This window comes from Orycteropus afer, unplaced genomic scaffold (assembly GCF_000298275.1).
Source record: "Orycteropus afer afer isolate SDZICR_OR568_19922 unplaced genomic scaffold, OryAfe1.0 scaffold00099, whole genome shotgun sequence".
NCBI lineage: Eukaryota > Metazoa > Chordata > Mammalia > Tubulidentata > Orycteropodidae > Orycteropus > Orycteropus afer.
In genome coordinates, this window is record NW_006921686.1 from 7,066,239 (window position 1) to 7,082,080 (window position 15,842).

Genomic DNA, 15,842 nt, shown 5'->3' on the forward strand with positions numbered 1-15,842 from the left:
CAAACCCACCAGCCACTCCTCAGAAGGAAGACTGGGCAATCTACTTCCGTAGTGATACTGCCTCGGAAACCCAGGGAGGGGTTGCTATGAGTCGGGTCCGACTCCACGGCACATAACAACAACAACAACATCCTTGTGATTGGCCAAGGCCCGAGCTGTGCTGTTGTTAGCTGCAGTGGAGTTGGCCCCCGACTACGGCGACCCCACACCCTCCGGAATAAAACGCTGCCTGGTCCTCTGCCCTCCCCAGGACTGGTTGTGGATCGGACCTTTGTGATCCACAGGGTTTTCACTGACAGATTTTTGGAAGTTGTCAGCCCTTTCTCCCTAGTCTGTCTTAGTCTGGAAGCTCTGTTGAAATCACCAAGAGCTCAGAGCGACTCACCAGCCTGTGCTGACTGATGGGTGGTGGCCGTGCGTGGGGTGTATTTAATGGGATTTAAGCTGCGTCTCCCACGTGGAAGGTAAGAACACTACCGCTGAACCCCATTACTGCTATGCTACGAAGAAATGCACCTGCTGCAGTGTAGTGAAGTGCTTAACAGGGCCCTTCCAGCCACCGTCCTCTGTTTTGTGATGTATTGTAAATCCTAATCTATTGGCTTGTTTAAGGAGCTCTGGTAGTGTAGTGCCTAAGGCATCTGACTGCTAACCGGAAGGCTGGCGGATCAGACCCACCAGCCACTCCTCAGAAGGAAGATGGGGCAATCTACTTACGAAGAGATACCACCTCGGAAACCCAAGGAGGGGTCACTATGAGTTGAACCAACTTGACCAGCTTGACGGCAGTGTTTGATACTGGTTTGGTTGCCTGTTCCGGGGGAATGTATCTTGAGTCCTGCCTTGCTGCGTCATGTGACTCAAGTCACCACCCTCAGTCTCCTCGAGGGTGTGTATGTGATCCTTCAGGCCAAGGTCACCCTCTCTTGCTCCTTATCCTGCATTTGGTTCATGATCATCTCACTCCTGGAGTCGAGACCTGCTGATTTGGGTTCCTCAGCCCCTGCAACCAAGTGAGTGAGGAGAATCCTCCACACCGACCCCTGACCCACGGCTTTGGGACTTGCCAGCCTCTACCACCTCCACCACTATGTGAGCCATTTCCTTGGCATCGTGTGAGTTCTGTGAAATGTTGCAGCAAATTACAGAATCCAAAGACAGGAGGGAGAGTCCTGAGGGGAGATTGACGTTGTCAAGGATTTCTTTTTACTTGGATTCACAATCAATGCCCATGGAAGCAGCAGTCAAGAAATCAAACAACCTACTGCATTGGGCAAATCTGCTGCAAAAGACCTCTTTAAAGTGTTAAAGAGCAAAGATGTCACTTTGGAGGTGCACCTGACCCAAGCCAGGGTATTTTCAACAGCCTCTTACGCACATGAGAGCTTAACAATAAATAAAGAAGAACACAGAAGGATTGATGCATTTGAGTTGAGGTGTTGGCAAAGAATATTGAATGTACCACAAACTGCCAGAGGAGTGAACAAATCTGTCTTGGAGGAAGTACTGCTGGAATGCTCCTTAGAAGTGAGAGTGGCCAGACTTCGTCTAAGGCAGTTTGGTGACATTGTCAGAAGGGACCATTCCCTAGAGAAGGATATCATACATGATAAAGTAGAGGGTCAGTGAAAAAGAGGAGTCCTCAGTGAGGTGGGTGACACACTGGCTGCAAAGATGGGCTGAAACAAAGGAAAAATTGTGAGGATGGTGCAGGACGGGTAGTCTTTTGTTCTGTTGGACCAGGGTTGCTATGAGTTGTAGACGGCTCCTCGACACCTAACAACAACAATAACATATATCCTGTTACTATTGTTTTGAGTTTGTCTTTTAATTCTATGAGTATGTTTTTGCTGTAAAGAAGGTAAAATCCTGTATGTGGTCACATCTGTCACTAGTTCTTTTTATGGACTGAATTTCCCATGATGCTTAGGAAAACGTTTTCAACCTCGTCATACATGCATACACATGCATATCCTTCTGGAATTTTTATTTTTTGTTTAAATCTTTAGTTTATCATGAATTTTGTGTTTTCTTTATAAAACTATGTTTGATGTAAAAAAAAAAAAAAACTAGAAAGAAAACAGTTTGATGGTATAGGAAAAGCACAAAGAACAAAATACATATTTAGAGCTAAAATGCATAAAGTTTTTTTTAAAAAGCAAACCAAACTCACTGCCGTTGAGTTGGATCTGACTCATAGAGACCCCTCTTTGGGTTTCCGAGGTGGTATCACTATGGAAGTAGATTGCCCAACCTTCCTTCCGAGGAGTGGCTAGTTTTTTAAAGGAGTAATTTTTTTTTTTTCAGGTTGCTTTGTAATCTGCTTTTTACACTTAATAGATATTAAACATTTAATTTCAACATCACTCTTCCTTTCTTTCTTTTTTTTAAAATTGTGATTTGGGTGAAAGTTTACAGAGCAAATTCACTTTCCATACAGCAGCTCACATACACTTTGTCTCATGACATTGCTTATAATTTACCCCAATGCAACAGGTCCCCTCCCACTTCCTCCCCATAGTTGCTTCTTCCCTGTGTCCTTTGATTTGGGTGGAATTTTACTAAGCAGATTCGTTTAACATTGAATGGTTCATACACATTTTTATTTTGTGACATTGATTCCAGTCCCCACAGTGGAGCAGCTCTCCTCCCACGTGCTCCCTGTGGTCACCGTTTCCCTGTGTCCTTCTTTCCTATCCATTCCTGCCTCCCTTGGTTTGTCCCTGTGCAAACACTGCCTTTCTGGTCACCCATGTTTGCTTGTTCTGAGGAGTGCATTCCCTGGGGTAGTAGTTCAGCTCACAGCCCTGTCTACTGTTTGGCTGAGAGTTAAGCCTCGGGAGTGAGTACAGTTCCAGTCCTGAATGTGGCTAAAAGCCATACCCTCGGGGGTTTTACTAGTCTCTATCCCACCAGGAATCCTGGTCTTTTTTATGTTTTTGAATTGTGTTCAATATTTTTCTCCCCCTCTGTCCAGGATCTCCAGTTTGCTCCCTCTCTGAGTGGTTGGCATTGGTAACCGGGCACCATTTAGTTCTTCCGGTCTTAGGGTTGTGGATGCTGAGCTTCCCACGGTCCGTTAATCCTTTGGACTAATAGTTGCCATGCGTCTTTGATTTTCTTCACCCTTCTTTGCTCTGGACGAGGGGAGACCATTAGTTGCATCTTAGTTGGCCACTCACAAGCTTTTTAGACATAGACCTCAGTTGCTACTCAACAAAATAAGATGGAGAACAATGTTTTTGCATACTATGTTGTGCCAGTTGAGCTTGATGTCCCCATGACCATGGTCCTGAGCTCAGAGGCTTAGCAACTCACTCCCTCAAAGTGCTTAGTTGTGGCTAAGAAGTCATCCTAACTTTGTACCCTGCTAGCTCTGTAATAGGAGCTCTGGTAGCATAGTGCCTAAGGCACTTGACTGCTAACCAGAAGGCTAGCGGTTCAAACCCACCAGCCACTCCTCAGAAGGAAGGTTGGGAAATCTACTTCCATAGTGAAACTGCCTTGGAAACTTGGGGCTGCTATGAGTCAGGTTTGACTCGACAGCACATAACAACAACCGCTCTGTAATGCATGTGGACATTTTTATAGTACATACAAGTATGTCTGTAGGAATATTGTCTGCCAAACTTATGTGTGGTCGTGAGTATATTCCCGTTCACCTACCCATACCTGATCTTCTTGCCTGTCTACCTGTATCCACCCGTGGATTAGTGTTTGTTATTACTGACAATGCAGTGCTGGGTATGTAATAGTATTTACCTTTGTTATCTGCACATCTTGTGCACCTCTCCCGTCTTCCTTTTCCTTAGCGATGTTTTGATCATCACACGCTTTTGTTATATTGCCTTTCCCTTCCTCCAAATCAACACATCTCTTACCTAGCCACCAATTTTCCCTTCTCTCCCCTCCCATCCCTCATAACCAACAAAGATACTTTTTTTACTATCTAAACCTTTCCTTGACTTCTTACAGTAGTGGACTCATAAAATATTTGTCCTTCTGTGACTGACTTATTTCAATCCAAGTGAAATAATTATAATACTATGTCTTCCACATTCATCCCCGTTATGAGATGAATCGTGGATTCTTCATTATTCTTTAATGTTGCATAGTATTCTATCGTGTGCATGTATCATAGTTTGGTTATCCATTCATCTTTTGATGGGCACCTAGGTTGCTTCTGTCTCTCTGGTGTTCTGAATAGTGCTGTGATGAACATGGGGATGCATATGTCTATTCGTGTCTCGGATCTCATCTCTTTAGGATGTTTTCCTAGTAGTGGGATTGCTGGATCAAATGGTACTTACATTTCTAACTTTTTAAGGAAGCACTATACTGTTTTCCACAGGGTACCATTTTACAGTCCCACTAGCAGTCAACATCTTTGTTAATGACTGTTTAGTATTCTGTACATTTTTTAATAGTGTCTTTTTCTTATTGATTTGCAAGAACTGTTTGTATATGAAGTATATTGACCACTGTGTGTTATATACGTGTTACAAGTATACTTCCCCTGTTTTTTGATTCCCTTTAAATTTTGTCTCCAGTGTTGTTAAATTGTTGTTCTTTTCCTTAATAATTTATGACTTTAGGGATCAGATTTGAATGTTCTTCCTTAACCAGAGATTATATGTTCTTTTGTGTTTTTCTGCTGTCACAGTTTTATGGTTTTATTTTCTGGCATTTAAGTCTTTAACCCATGTGGAGTTTTTGTTAGTATAAAGTTTGAGCTTGGGAATAATATAACTTAATATTTTCTCAAGAAGGTCATCTAGAGAGGACCTGGCTGGGGCGGGGTGTGTGTGTGTGTGGTAGTGGTTTCTGGGGCCAGTTTTGCCATGAGGGCGGAGGCATTGACTTGTTGGTGACTGTCTCTTTGCTCTTCCCGACAGGCCTTGGAGACCCGGGCTAGCCCTGGCCATACCCCAGGCTGTGTCACCTTCGTCCTGAATGACCACAGCATGGCGTTCACTGGAGATGCCCTGCTCATCCGAGGGTGTGGGCGGACAGACTTCCAACAAGGTCACAGTGCCCTCTGCCCAGCCTGAGCTCTTCATCTAGTTGTGTGTGTCCCAGGGTGTTAAGTATCAATGCCAGCAAAGATGAATGAATGAATGGTAGACTTACAGGAGGTCAGCATTAGATTTAAGGGGGTTAGCTGTTCACTCTTCACAATAGCAAAGAGATGGAAACAACCTAGGTGCCCATCAACAGGAGAATGGATAACCAAATGTTCAGATATACACACAATGAAATACTATGCAACACTGAAGAATAACGTAGAATCTACAAAACACCACATGACATGAATAAACTTGGAGGACATTATGCTGAGTGATATAAGTCAATCACAGAAGGACAAATATTGTATTAGTTCACTATTGCAAAAAGTCAAGGAAAGTTTTTTTTTTTTTTTTTTTTAAAAAAAAGATAAAACCTCACCAAAAGCACACACATGCAAAATTTAGCTGGGCTTAGCTGCTGGAGGGAGCAAGAGTCAGATTTAGGAAGTTAGCTGCTAAAGGACAGTTAGATTCAAGGGTTTAGCTGTTATGAAGCACTTCGGTTTAGGTGTGTATTAGTTAGCAATTGCTGTGTAACAATCACCTGCAAACTTGGTGACTTAAAACAGTGATTAGCATTTATATTTGATACACTTTCTGAGAGTCAGAAATCCGGGAGTAGCTTTGCTGGGTGTCTCTTGTTCATGACTTAAGAAAATTTTTGCCTGCAGGTAACTGAAAAACCCACTGCAGTGGCTTCTAAAGAATTGGGAGTTTAATTTTCTCCCCTAACAGGAGATCTGGAGGAAGGCAGTTGCTGACTTTCATTCAGCAGCACTATTGTTTGTGGGGTTCTCTTGGCCTTTCCTTTCTCAGGGTTGCAAGGTAGCTGCTGCAGCAGCAGCCATCACACCTTATGTTCACAGTCAGAGGAAGTGAAAAGGGGAAATGCCAGTTCCTTTTATCAGGAGGGGAAAAGCTTACCCAGAAGTCCTCGGGAGTGTCTCAAGAGCTTGCAATCAAGCTGTCAGACAGGGCTACAGTCATCAGAAGGCTTGACTGGGGCCGGAGGATCCCTTTAGAGGGTGGCTTGCTCCCACGGCTGACATGTTAGTGCTGGTTGTTGCAGAAGACCTTAGTTCCTTGCCATGTGCACCTCTCCATAGGACTGCTTGAGTGTCCTCAGACACAGCGGCTGGATTCTCCCAGAGGGACAGAGCAACAATTTTTATTATAATTTAGCTTCAGAAGTTACACTCTATCATTTCTGCAGTATGCTACTTACTGAAACCAGGTTGTTTAGTCCAGGCCACTGAGTCAAACCAAAAAACCAAACTCACTGCTATCTAGTCGATTCCTAGATTGTCCAGTCTTCTTTCCATGGAGCAGCTGGTGGGTTTGAACCACTGACCTTCCGGTTAGCAGCCAAATACCTTATCCACTGTGCTACCAGAGCTCCTTGTTTTATAACGACCATCAGAGGTTTAGCTGCTAGGGGTCGGGGAGGACAGTTATTCAAGAGCTTAGGTCCTAAGGTGCAGTTTGGTTCTGGTATTTAGCTGTTAGGAGGTTGTTGGATTTAGTGGCTTAATTGCTAGGGGGTTGCATTTAAGGAACTCTGGTGGTGTAGTGGTTAAGGTATTTGGCTGCTAACCAAAAGGTTGGCAGTTTGAACCCACCAGCCATGCCGTGGGAGAAACTTGAAGCAGTCTGCTTCCGTAAAGATGTACAGCCTTGGACACCCTGTGGGGGTCACTCTGAGTTGGAATCCACTGGTGGCAGTGAGTTTGGTTTGGGTTTGAGTGTTACATCTGGAGATGAGCTGCTGGGGCAGTTAGACCCAGGGGCTCAGCTGTGGGACCAGAGTTCAGTTCACACACCTCAGGGCCTAGCTGCCTTTCGAGTGTGGGTGTGAATGTGGGTTTTGACAGTAGATTTGGAGGCTTTAGCAGCCTTGTGGGAAGAAGGGCAAGGCTGGATAAGAGAGAAAAGGCAGAAACCACACTGAGCTGTGGCCAGTCCCCGGTCCCTCTTGCTTTCCCTTCCCTCTGTCCTTACCTCTCCATCTCTCTCTGGTATTTCCTGCCCCCCCTCTCTGAGGCTCCCGGTCTCCTATTCATCTGCTCCCCACACAATCATGAAATGATTGACAGGAAAGGCAGAAGAACATTCCAGAAAGGTTTGGCCCTACCCCAACTTAGGACGCAGAGCTGCTTCTTGGAACCATGACTCCAGTCTCTTCCTTGGCCTCATGTCTCCCATTTCTCCTCGTCCTGTCCACCTTCTTTGCCCAGAACCCTGTCTTGGTATCTGTGGGGTGAGGTCCACAACTCCATAGTGCTCCAGGGTCTCACCCAAAATCTTTTTTTTTTTTTAATTTAATTTTATTATTTTTTCATTTAAATATTTACTGTGACTTGGGTGACAGTTTACAGAGCAAATTCATTTTCCATACAGCAGTTCATACACATTTTGTTTAATGTGTTGTGCCCAGGCTGTAAAGGAGAATTTCGGAAGAGAAGAAGACGCCAACCCACGCCAATGCAAATGCAATAGGACAGTTTATTAGCTAACTTAAGTCAGGGTCTTTGCCCTTGCCAGGTCAGTGGCTTAAGCAAAAGACCCCGTACCCCGTTTCCTTCTTCAATTTATAGAACAATATGAGGAGGGGCAGCACCGGGGCGAGGGGGTACAGGTGATTGGTTGTTGCCAAGGGATTCAGGGCAGTGATCTAAGATGTTGGGGGGCATAAAGAAACTCCCCCCAGCTCCAAAGTTCACTTAGGAAAATATTATCTAGGGAGGATGCGGCTCAGATATGGGGAAGACTTTTGGGAGCCTCGCAAATCTCTGATACGTGCTGAATCCGGATGGCTTTTGTGATGCGTGCTGAGTTCGGAGGAAGTTCCTTGATACCTGCTGAGACTGGAGGGCAGATAAAGGCCCTAAGGAGTGTTTAGAATTACAAAAGTTCTGTTAGCACTACTGACACTAAAAGGTTTCTGGTTAAAGATTTTCCTGGAGGCTGCTAGAATTCTGGCTTCAGATTGACTCACAAATGACATCGACTACAATCCCCATAATGTAACAGCTCTCTTTCAACTTCCTCCCTGTGGTTACCTCTTCCCTGGGTCCTTCTTTCCTATGCGTTCCTCCCTTTGAGCTGTCGCCCTGCGTAAATACTGCCCTGCTGGTCTCCTGTGGTTGATCGTTCTAAGGCATGTACCTACCTGGTGTAACTGTTCACCCCATGTGCCTGTCTAAGGTTTGGCTGGAAGCCACGGGAGTGAGTTCAATTCCAGACCTGAAGGGTAACTAGGGTCCATAGTCTTGGGGTCTCACCAGGCTCTGTCAGACCAGCAAGGCTGGTTTTCTTATAAATTTGAGTTTTGTTCCACATTGTGTTCTCCCAGTCTGTCCAGGATCTCCTGCACGATCCCTTTCCGAGTGGTTGACAGTGGTAGCCAGGCACCAAAATTGTTTTCCACCATGCTGAATTTCTCACCTCACCGTTCCTCAATTCTTTGTTTATCCTGTTCCATCTGCCCGGGTTGCCCTGCCCTCTCCTCCTCCTCTATCTGGACAAGAGAGTACTAGATGAGGATGGGGCTTAGCCTCAGTGACTTTGTCTTCCCACCCTTTTCCTGAAGGAAGGGGTTAGGGAGCTTTTCATGTCCTATTGACCCACTGACCTCTGAGCTTTCCCTCCCTAGGCTGTGCTAAGACTTTGTACCACTCAGTCCACGAAAAGATCTTCACGCTTCCAGGCGACTGTCTGATCTACCCTGCTCATGATTACCATGGTGAGGGCTTCTTGGAGGAGGTGGGGGCTTATATAACTTACTTTTGGAAAGGGGGTACCAGACTGCTGTGTCTTTGGGGGGTGCAAATGGTTAAGCGCTCATCTACTAACTGCAAAGGTGGCTGGTGCAAACCCACCTCAGAAGAAAGGCCTGCTACTTTGCTTCGAAAGGTCATGGTCTTGAAAACCTACGGAACACGATTGGACGCTGTGGCACACAGGGTCGCCGTGAAGGGGTCAGCTTGACGACAGCTGGACACAGGGTCGCCGTGAGGGGGTCAGCTTGACGACAGCTGGATTTTGTTGTTGTTGTTTATCAGACTGCCAGGTCCCTAGATGGCGCAAACTACTAACCCAAAGGTTGGTTTGAATCAACCCAGATGCACCACACAAGAGAGGCCTGGTAATCGGCTTCCCTAAAGATTATAGCCAAGGAAACCCCACGGAGCGGTTCTACCCTGTAACACATGGGGCTGTGGAGTCAAAATCAACTCAGTGGCAGTGAATTTGTTTTGGTTTATCCTTATGGAATGTGGAGACTGTAATTCCAGAAGCCTGAAAGCAAACACTTAGCTACAGTGTGTGTGAGTGTGGAAACTGTAACGGCTAGAATTCCACAGGGCATGAATTTCCCTGGGACTGCCTGAGTTTGGGTTGGGTTTGTCATTCTTAGAGAAGTATGGAAAACTACATTTCCCATAGTGCCCATTGAGGCGGGAAGGCAATCTCAGGCACATTTCTGGGAAGACACTGGTAGCCCCAGGCCAGAGAGGCCCCTCAAGGCCTCCTGGGAAATGTAGTCCTGGGAGGCCTAGGGCTCTGGACCAGTCTTTTTCCCCCTCCCTTGGCCACTAGGCCTCACAGTGTCCACTGTGGAGGAGGAAAGGACTTTGAACCCTCGGCTTACGCTCAGCTGTGAGGAGTTTATCAAGGTCATGGACAACCTGAACTTGCCCAAGCCTCAGCAGATAGGTAAGCCACTGGGGGATGGGACTTCTGGGTTTGGGGGTGGGGCCCTACTGGGTTTGGGGGTGGGGCTAGGGCCCAGCCAGGGTCTGAGGGTGGACAAGAGACTGAGGCCTGGACACTTGGGGCTGAGGGAGGAGGTTTTGAAAGACATGATCTTTGAGTCTGAGGAAGGAGAAGACTCATGGCTGGAATCCTATGTTGTTGTTGTTCTGTGCCATCGGGTCAGACCTGACTCATAGCGACCCCTCCTTGGGTTTCCGAGGCGGTATCACTACGGAAGTAGATTGCCCCATCTTCCTTCCGAGGAGTGGCTGGTGGGTTTGAACCGCCAGCCTTCTGGTTAGCAGTCAAGTGCCTTAGCCACTATGCTACCAGAGCTCCCCTATCCCTCCAAAAGGGGTCCTAGGATTCTGGTTCCCAGTGGGGCATGGAGGTCTGTCTGGGTCCCTTAGTCTCCCCCTTGGTCTCTTGCAGACGTTGCTGTTCCAGCCAACATGCGCTGTGGGGTCCAGACCCCACCCTCCTGACGCCTGTTCTCCATCAGGTGCTCGTATCCGTTACTGATGCACGAGGTGGGGTAAGGGGAGAGGTGTCACCCTACTCTCCTCTCTCCACTCCACCAGCCCTTCAAGCTTCATAAGTAAACTTTTGTGTGTGTGCTCTGTGAATCTGACTCCTGCCTATTTTTCTGGGGGGAGCCAGTGGGGTTTCTGGGCTGAGGTGCCTGGAGTTGCTTCTGGTCTCCTGGAGAGGCCAGAGCAGCTGGCCAAGGTGAAGGTCAAGGGATCCGTAAGGGGATTTTCCTAACTCACAAGATCAGAAGCAAACACAGAAATCTGGGGCGGCATTTCTCATGTCCTTGGCTGAGAACATCCTCTTGAGTTAGAGCCACTTGTCCCTGTGAGATCCAGGATAAGACACTTCACCGCTCCTGGCTCCAGCTTCCTCCTCTTAATGGGGATGTCATGGCAGGCTTAATGATAGGGTGGTTGTGACTGGCAGTGAGTCCAGGCGCACGAGGTGCTTGGCACCATGCCTGCGTGGAAGGCTCTGTATCGTGTTAACGATTATCATTGTTTGCAACAGTTTTTCAGGCACTTCCTGGCCTGGAGTGACAGTCTGCAAACATGGGCTTCCCAGGGGATGAATCTGGCATCAATATTTTCAGCATGGGTGGACCTTGGGCACATTTGTACCCCCTCAGCCTGTTTCCCCAGCTGTAAAATGGAGCAGTCCCTTCTCACTGCCCTGCTGTGAAGATGGAATTATTGGGTGTAAAGTGTTCAGCACAGCTCCCCACTAATCACCCCTTTTCACCTACCAGCTGTTTTCCTGTTTTTGCCCAGAGGGGAAAGGGCCTGGGTGAGGCCTCTAACCTCTCTCTGCATACTTCCCCCTCTCTCTGGGTGGGTCTTTGGGGTGCCCCCTGCCCTTGCCCAGCTCCCCAGACCGGTGGGGCCCTTCTAAACGGCTCATTAGAGGGGATAGGCCCCCACCTCCATTTCCCCTTTTCCTTCCTCCCTCTTCCCCCCCCCCCGGGGTCTCGGCATTCAGAAGGCGGTTCTACAGAGTCGAGTCGGCCCAGGAGCCACCTGGGCCTTTAGGGGGCAGGAGTGGGGGCGCTGGAGGCCGAGTGGGATCGGGGTGCCGGGTTCTCCGAGGGTGGGGCCAGTGGGGCCGGGATGGCCGGATGCCGCAGTCGCGGGCGGGGCAAGCTGGTCGCTCCCTCCTCCCTCGGGAGCGGTCGGACCTGTTGTCCCCCTCCCTCCACTTCCGGGCTGCTGGGGAGGGGGATGAGGCGGCCTCTCTCCCTCTTCCCCAGCCACCTGTCTCTTAGACAGAAGCGGGAGCGCCCAGAGCACAGAGGGGAGCGCGCCGAGGCCGGAGCTGGTGAGGGCGTCAGGGTCGCTGGATGGGAGGCGGTTGGGGACTCGCCTCTTAGGGGCCACGGGAGAGATGGGGGTTGGAGTTTGGGATCTCGCTCTCGGAAGGATCAGAGGACTCAGACTCCAGGCTTGTCCAGAGAGGAGGAGACTGGGAGCCTGATTACTGGGTCCCTGGGTGAGGTGGCATGGGCGCTGCTCTCTACACCGGGGGTCTGGGGCCAAGGCTCTGGGGAGGAGGGTTTGGGGTTTAAGAGACAAGGGGGCAGGAGTCCGGACTTCTGAGTCCCGGAGGGAGGAGTCACTTTAAGGTAGTCCAAGGGATTGAGGGGGCTGCTGGGACGGTACGAGGACAGACACCACGATAGGAGTGGGGAGAAGGGGTCTCAGAGGCGGGTGGGGGGCGTGCTAGAACCCGGGATTCCAATTCCAGCCCCGCCTCCGTGGGCGTGGCATCCTTGGAGCCATCAAGCCCCACCCCAACCTTATGCTCTGCCCCTAGAAAGCTCAGGACACGCCCCCGGAATGCTTAGTTTCCCTCCTTTGAACCCTTAGGCCCCGCCTCCTGAAGCGCGCTCAGAACTCCTAAGCCCCGCCCCCGACGCGGCTAGGCCCCGCCCCAGGCCTGCGGGCCCCGCCTACCCCGCCAGAGCGCTTAGAGGCCATGGGGACGCCTAGGCGCCCCCAGAAGGGGTCTCCACCGCCTCCGATCCCGGAGTGCGACGCGGAAACCCAGCTCCAAGGGCCCGCTCAGCTTCAGGAGTCCCCCGAGGACCCTCGGGAACCAGAGGCGCCCGAGGCCCCGGAGGAACTTCCGAACGGCCGAGGAGCCGAGCAGCAAGCGGAAGAAGAGGAAGAAATAGAAGGCAGTAGCACCGAGAGCGGCCGCGACATGGTGAGAGGCCCGGAGGGAGAGGGTCGCGGGGACCCCCGGAGAGAATCAACGGGAGACCGAGAGTTACAGAGAAGTCAGCGAAACAGAGACCCAGAGACAGCGCCAGAGATAAGGAGACTGAGACAGAGACCGAGACCAGAGCCGGCGAGACACAGAGACAGAGACACAGGAAACCCTCAGAGACCCACCCGGGAGACAGAGACATGAAGGCTGAGAGACAAGGCCCAGAAGGGAGACCCAGAGACTTAGAGAGACACGCAGACAGAAACCCAGAAACGAAGGGCAGAGACTAAGAGAAACGGGAACAGAGGCAAAGAAACCTCGAGAGAGGGGGAGAACCCGAGGGAGAAAGACCCAGAGATTCAGAGACAGAGAGACGCAGAGACAACTGCTAAGCCAGAGCGAGAGAGACCCGGGGAAACGGGTAGGGACGCATAGAAACCCAGAGAAAGAGAGAGGGACCTTGGGACTGTGGGCAGGTGACAGCTAGAGGAGGGGACCCAGTTAGAAAGGATCTTCTCCCAGGAGTCCGCCCCGCCCTCCCTGGACTTGGAGCCTCTGGGTGCTCGAGGCGGTGGTCTCCGGACCTGCACCCTCCCTCCACTCTACCTTCAGTATCAGAGCTTTGTGGATCGCAGACCCCCTGACAGGGGCGGGTGCAAGTGGGGAAGGGCCTGTTTAAGGACTGCGGGGTGGGGGTGGGTGGGAGTGAAGTGTGAGGTGTGCGCTCACCGCTTGACCACGCCCTCTTCAGCCTCAGCCCGAGGCCCCGCCTCCCGTGCAGATCCCCGCCACGCCCCCTACGCCCACCTGGTCCGGGGACGGCGCCCGAGGGGTGGCGCGCAGGCTTCGCGGGCAGCAGCTGGAGGCATTGACCCGCGTGGCCCTGATGGAGCAGCGGGTGAAGGAGCTGCAGCGCCAGAGGAAGGAGCTGAGGATCGAGGTGAGGTTGTGGACCCGTTTCGGAGATCCGGTCCCTACGCGTGAGGATCCGTGACGCCAGGCCCCTCTACCGTTTCTTTCCTGGGTGTCGGATTCTAGGTCTCCAGTCCCTCCTCCCTCAGGCCCAGGAGTCTAGGCTCCTTCCTGTCTGTGATCCAGGCGTCCAGACCCTGACCCTTGCATTCTCTCTGCAGATGGAGGTGGAGGTGGCCCTGCTGCGGGGTGAGCTGGCTGGGGAGCGGGTGGCCGCCCGGCGGGAGGAGGAACAGCTCCGGGAGCTCTTGGGGCAGCAGGAGGATTCGGAGCAGGGCGGCCGAGAGCAGCGCGAGCAGGTGTGTGTGTGTGGCCCGCTGGCTCTTCGTCACCTGGTTGGTTCCTTGTTGGATCTTCCCAGGGGTGCGCCTGGTGACCTGGGTGCCATCATTACCCCCATTCCCCAAATGGGGCCACTTGGGCTCCAGGGAGATGAGGTGTTTCCTTGGGAGTTTTTTAGGTCTGGATCATTGGGACCTTTGCCTCTGTATTGCTCTGTAAACGTGGTATAATGTTGTGCACGGTTGAGTCGCCTCGGAATCATAGCAATCCTGTGGACAACAGAACCAAACACTGCCCCGTCCTGCACTGGCCTCACAATCCTTGCTATACCTGAGCCCATCATTGCAGCCACTGTGTCAATCCATCTTGTTGAGGGTCTTCCTCTATTTTATTGACCCTCCACTTTACCAAGCATGATGTCCTTCTCCAGGGAATGGTCCCTTCTGACAATTGGACCAAAGCAGGTGAGACGAAGGCTGGCCATTCTCACTTCCAACGAACTTTCTCACTGCAATTCTTCAAGGACAGATTTGTTAGCTCTTCTGGCAGTCCATTACTTTCAGTGTTCTTCGCCAACACAAGTCAAAATCATCAATTCTTCTTTGGTCTTCTTTATTCATTATCCAGCTTTCACATGCATATGAGGTAATTGAAAAGATTTCAAACTCACAGAAACAGAATAGTTGGAGGGGGTCCCATGTGTGTGCATGTGGCTTCAACAGTGACCAACCGTCTTCGTTCCTGTTTCAAGCCCCCCAGTTGGTTTCCTTGCCCCAAGTCTTAAAAACCAATCCCAGGAGTTATATGCCTGTAAATACTTTAGCGTGTGTCCTTTACAGATAAGAACTGTTTCTTAAAGACATCATCACCATGTCACACCATATCACACCTAAAGAATTAATAAGTTCTTAATATTGTCTAGTATTCAGTTGTTTTTCAGCTGTTCCAGATTGTCTCAAAAATGCCTCTTAACGGTTTATTTCCGTTAGCTCCCCAAAAGGCTGGTGTATCATACTTGGTTGATACGTTCCATGTGTGTTTTTTCACCTGTAACGGTTCCCTCTGAGTTTCACCCTGTGCTGTTCATGGTTGACGGTGCCGAGTCCCCGTCCACAGTTGGGGTCTGGCTGGTGGCCTGCCAGTGCTGTCGTTCATCACATCCCACGGGGTGAGGCGCACAGATTGAGATTTAGATTCAGATTGGTTTTAGGTCCAGTGCTCTGCGTTAGCAGGACATTATGTCTGGTTGTCCAGACCTCACGTCGCCCTCATCCCTCCTTTATAACCTTTTCCTTAAATGTTTGACGTCAGTTGTCAGTGGGCACTGCTTAGACTGCTTGTTTCGTTATAGGTGGGGAGGTGGTGACTTTGCAGCGCCATCAGTCTTTTTCCATGCATGGCCTTAGCTTTTATCTTGAGATTTCCCGGGCCCTCATTTACCCTCAGGGAGCCTCAGTTTCTCCTCTCATTGATTTATCGCCTGAGGGCTAGACCTGTGTGTCCTGCTTACTAGAGACTTTTTCCTCTTCTGGGACCCAGGAGTCTGGGTCCCCAGCCTCATCCCCACTCAGACCCAGGAATCTGGCTCCCAACTCTCTCCTTCCTCAGACCGAGGAGTCTAGGTCTCCAGCTCCCTCCCCACTCAGACCCAGGAGTCTGGCCCCCAACTCTCTCCTCCCTCAGACCCAAGAGTCTGGGTCCCCAGCCCCATCTCCCCTCAGACCCAGGAGTCTGGCCCCCAACACTCTCCTCCCTCAGACCTAGGAGTCCAGGTTTCTGGCTCCCTCCCCACACAGATCCAGGAGTCCGGGGCTCCAGCCCTTTTTCCACTCAGATCCAGGGGTCCAGGTCTCCAGCCCCCTCGCCCCTCAGACCCAGGAGTCCAAGCTTTCAGCCTCCTCCTCCCTCAGACCCAGGAGCCCCCCCCGCCCCCCCCCCAGTCCTGTTCTCGGTATACAGAGCTGATCTCAGCAGCTCCTCCTGCCCATTGTCCCTTTTGTCCCAGGCCAGCGTCCTGGGCCTGCCTGCCTC

The 15,842-nt window shown here is 50.5% G+C and overlaps 2 protein-coding genes across 2 annotated transcripts in view; both read left to right on the forward strand.

The window, feature by feature from the left end:
* Positions 1–10,303, forward strand: part of ETHE1 (ETHE1 persulfide dioxygenase) — a 43,844-nt gene extending 33,541 nt beyond the window's left edge. Inside the window, exons 2-5 of the mRNA XM_007943119.1 lie at positions 4,896–5,025; positions 8,719–8,808; positions 9,663–9,779; positions 10,251–10,303. Of these exons, the coding sequence (XP_007941310.1) occupies positions 4,896–5,025; positions 8,719–8,808; positions 9,663–9,779; positions 10,251–10,303 (390 nt within the window). The remainder of the gene's footprint in view (positions 1–4,895; positions 5,026–8,718; positions 8,809–9,662; positions 9,780–10,250) is intronic.
* A 2,020-nt stretch (positions 10,304–12,323) lies between these two features.
* PHLDB3 (pleckstrin homology like domain family B member 3) overlaps positions 12,324–15,842 on the forward strand; it is a 32,084-nt gene continuing 28,565 nt past the window's right edge. Inside the window, 3 exon segments of the mRNA XM_042781275.1 lie at positions 12,324–12,554; positions 13,315–13,497; positions 13,691–13,828. Of these exon segments, the coding sequence (XP_042637209.1) occupies positions 12,324–12,554; positions 13,315–13,497; positions 13,691–13,828 (552 nt within the window).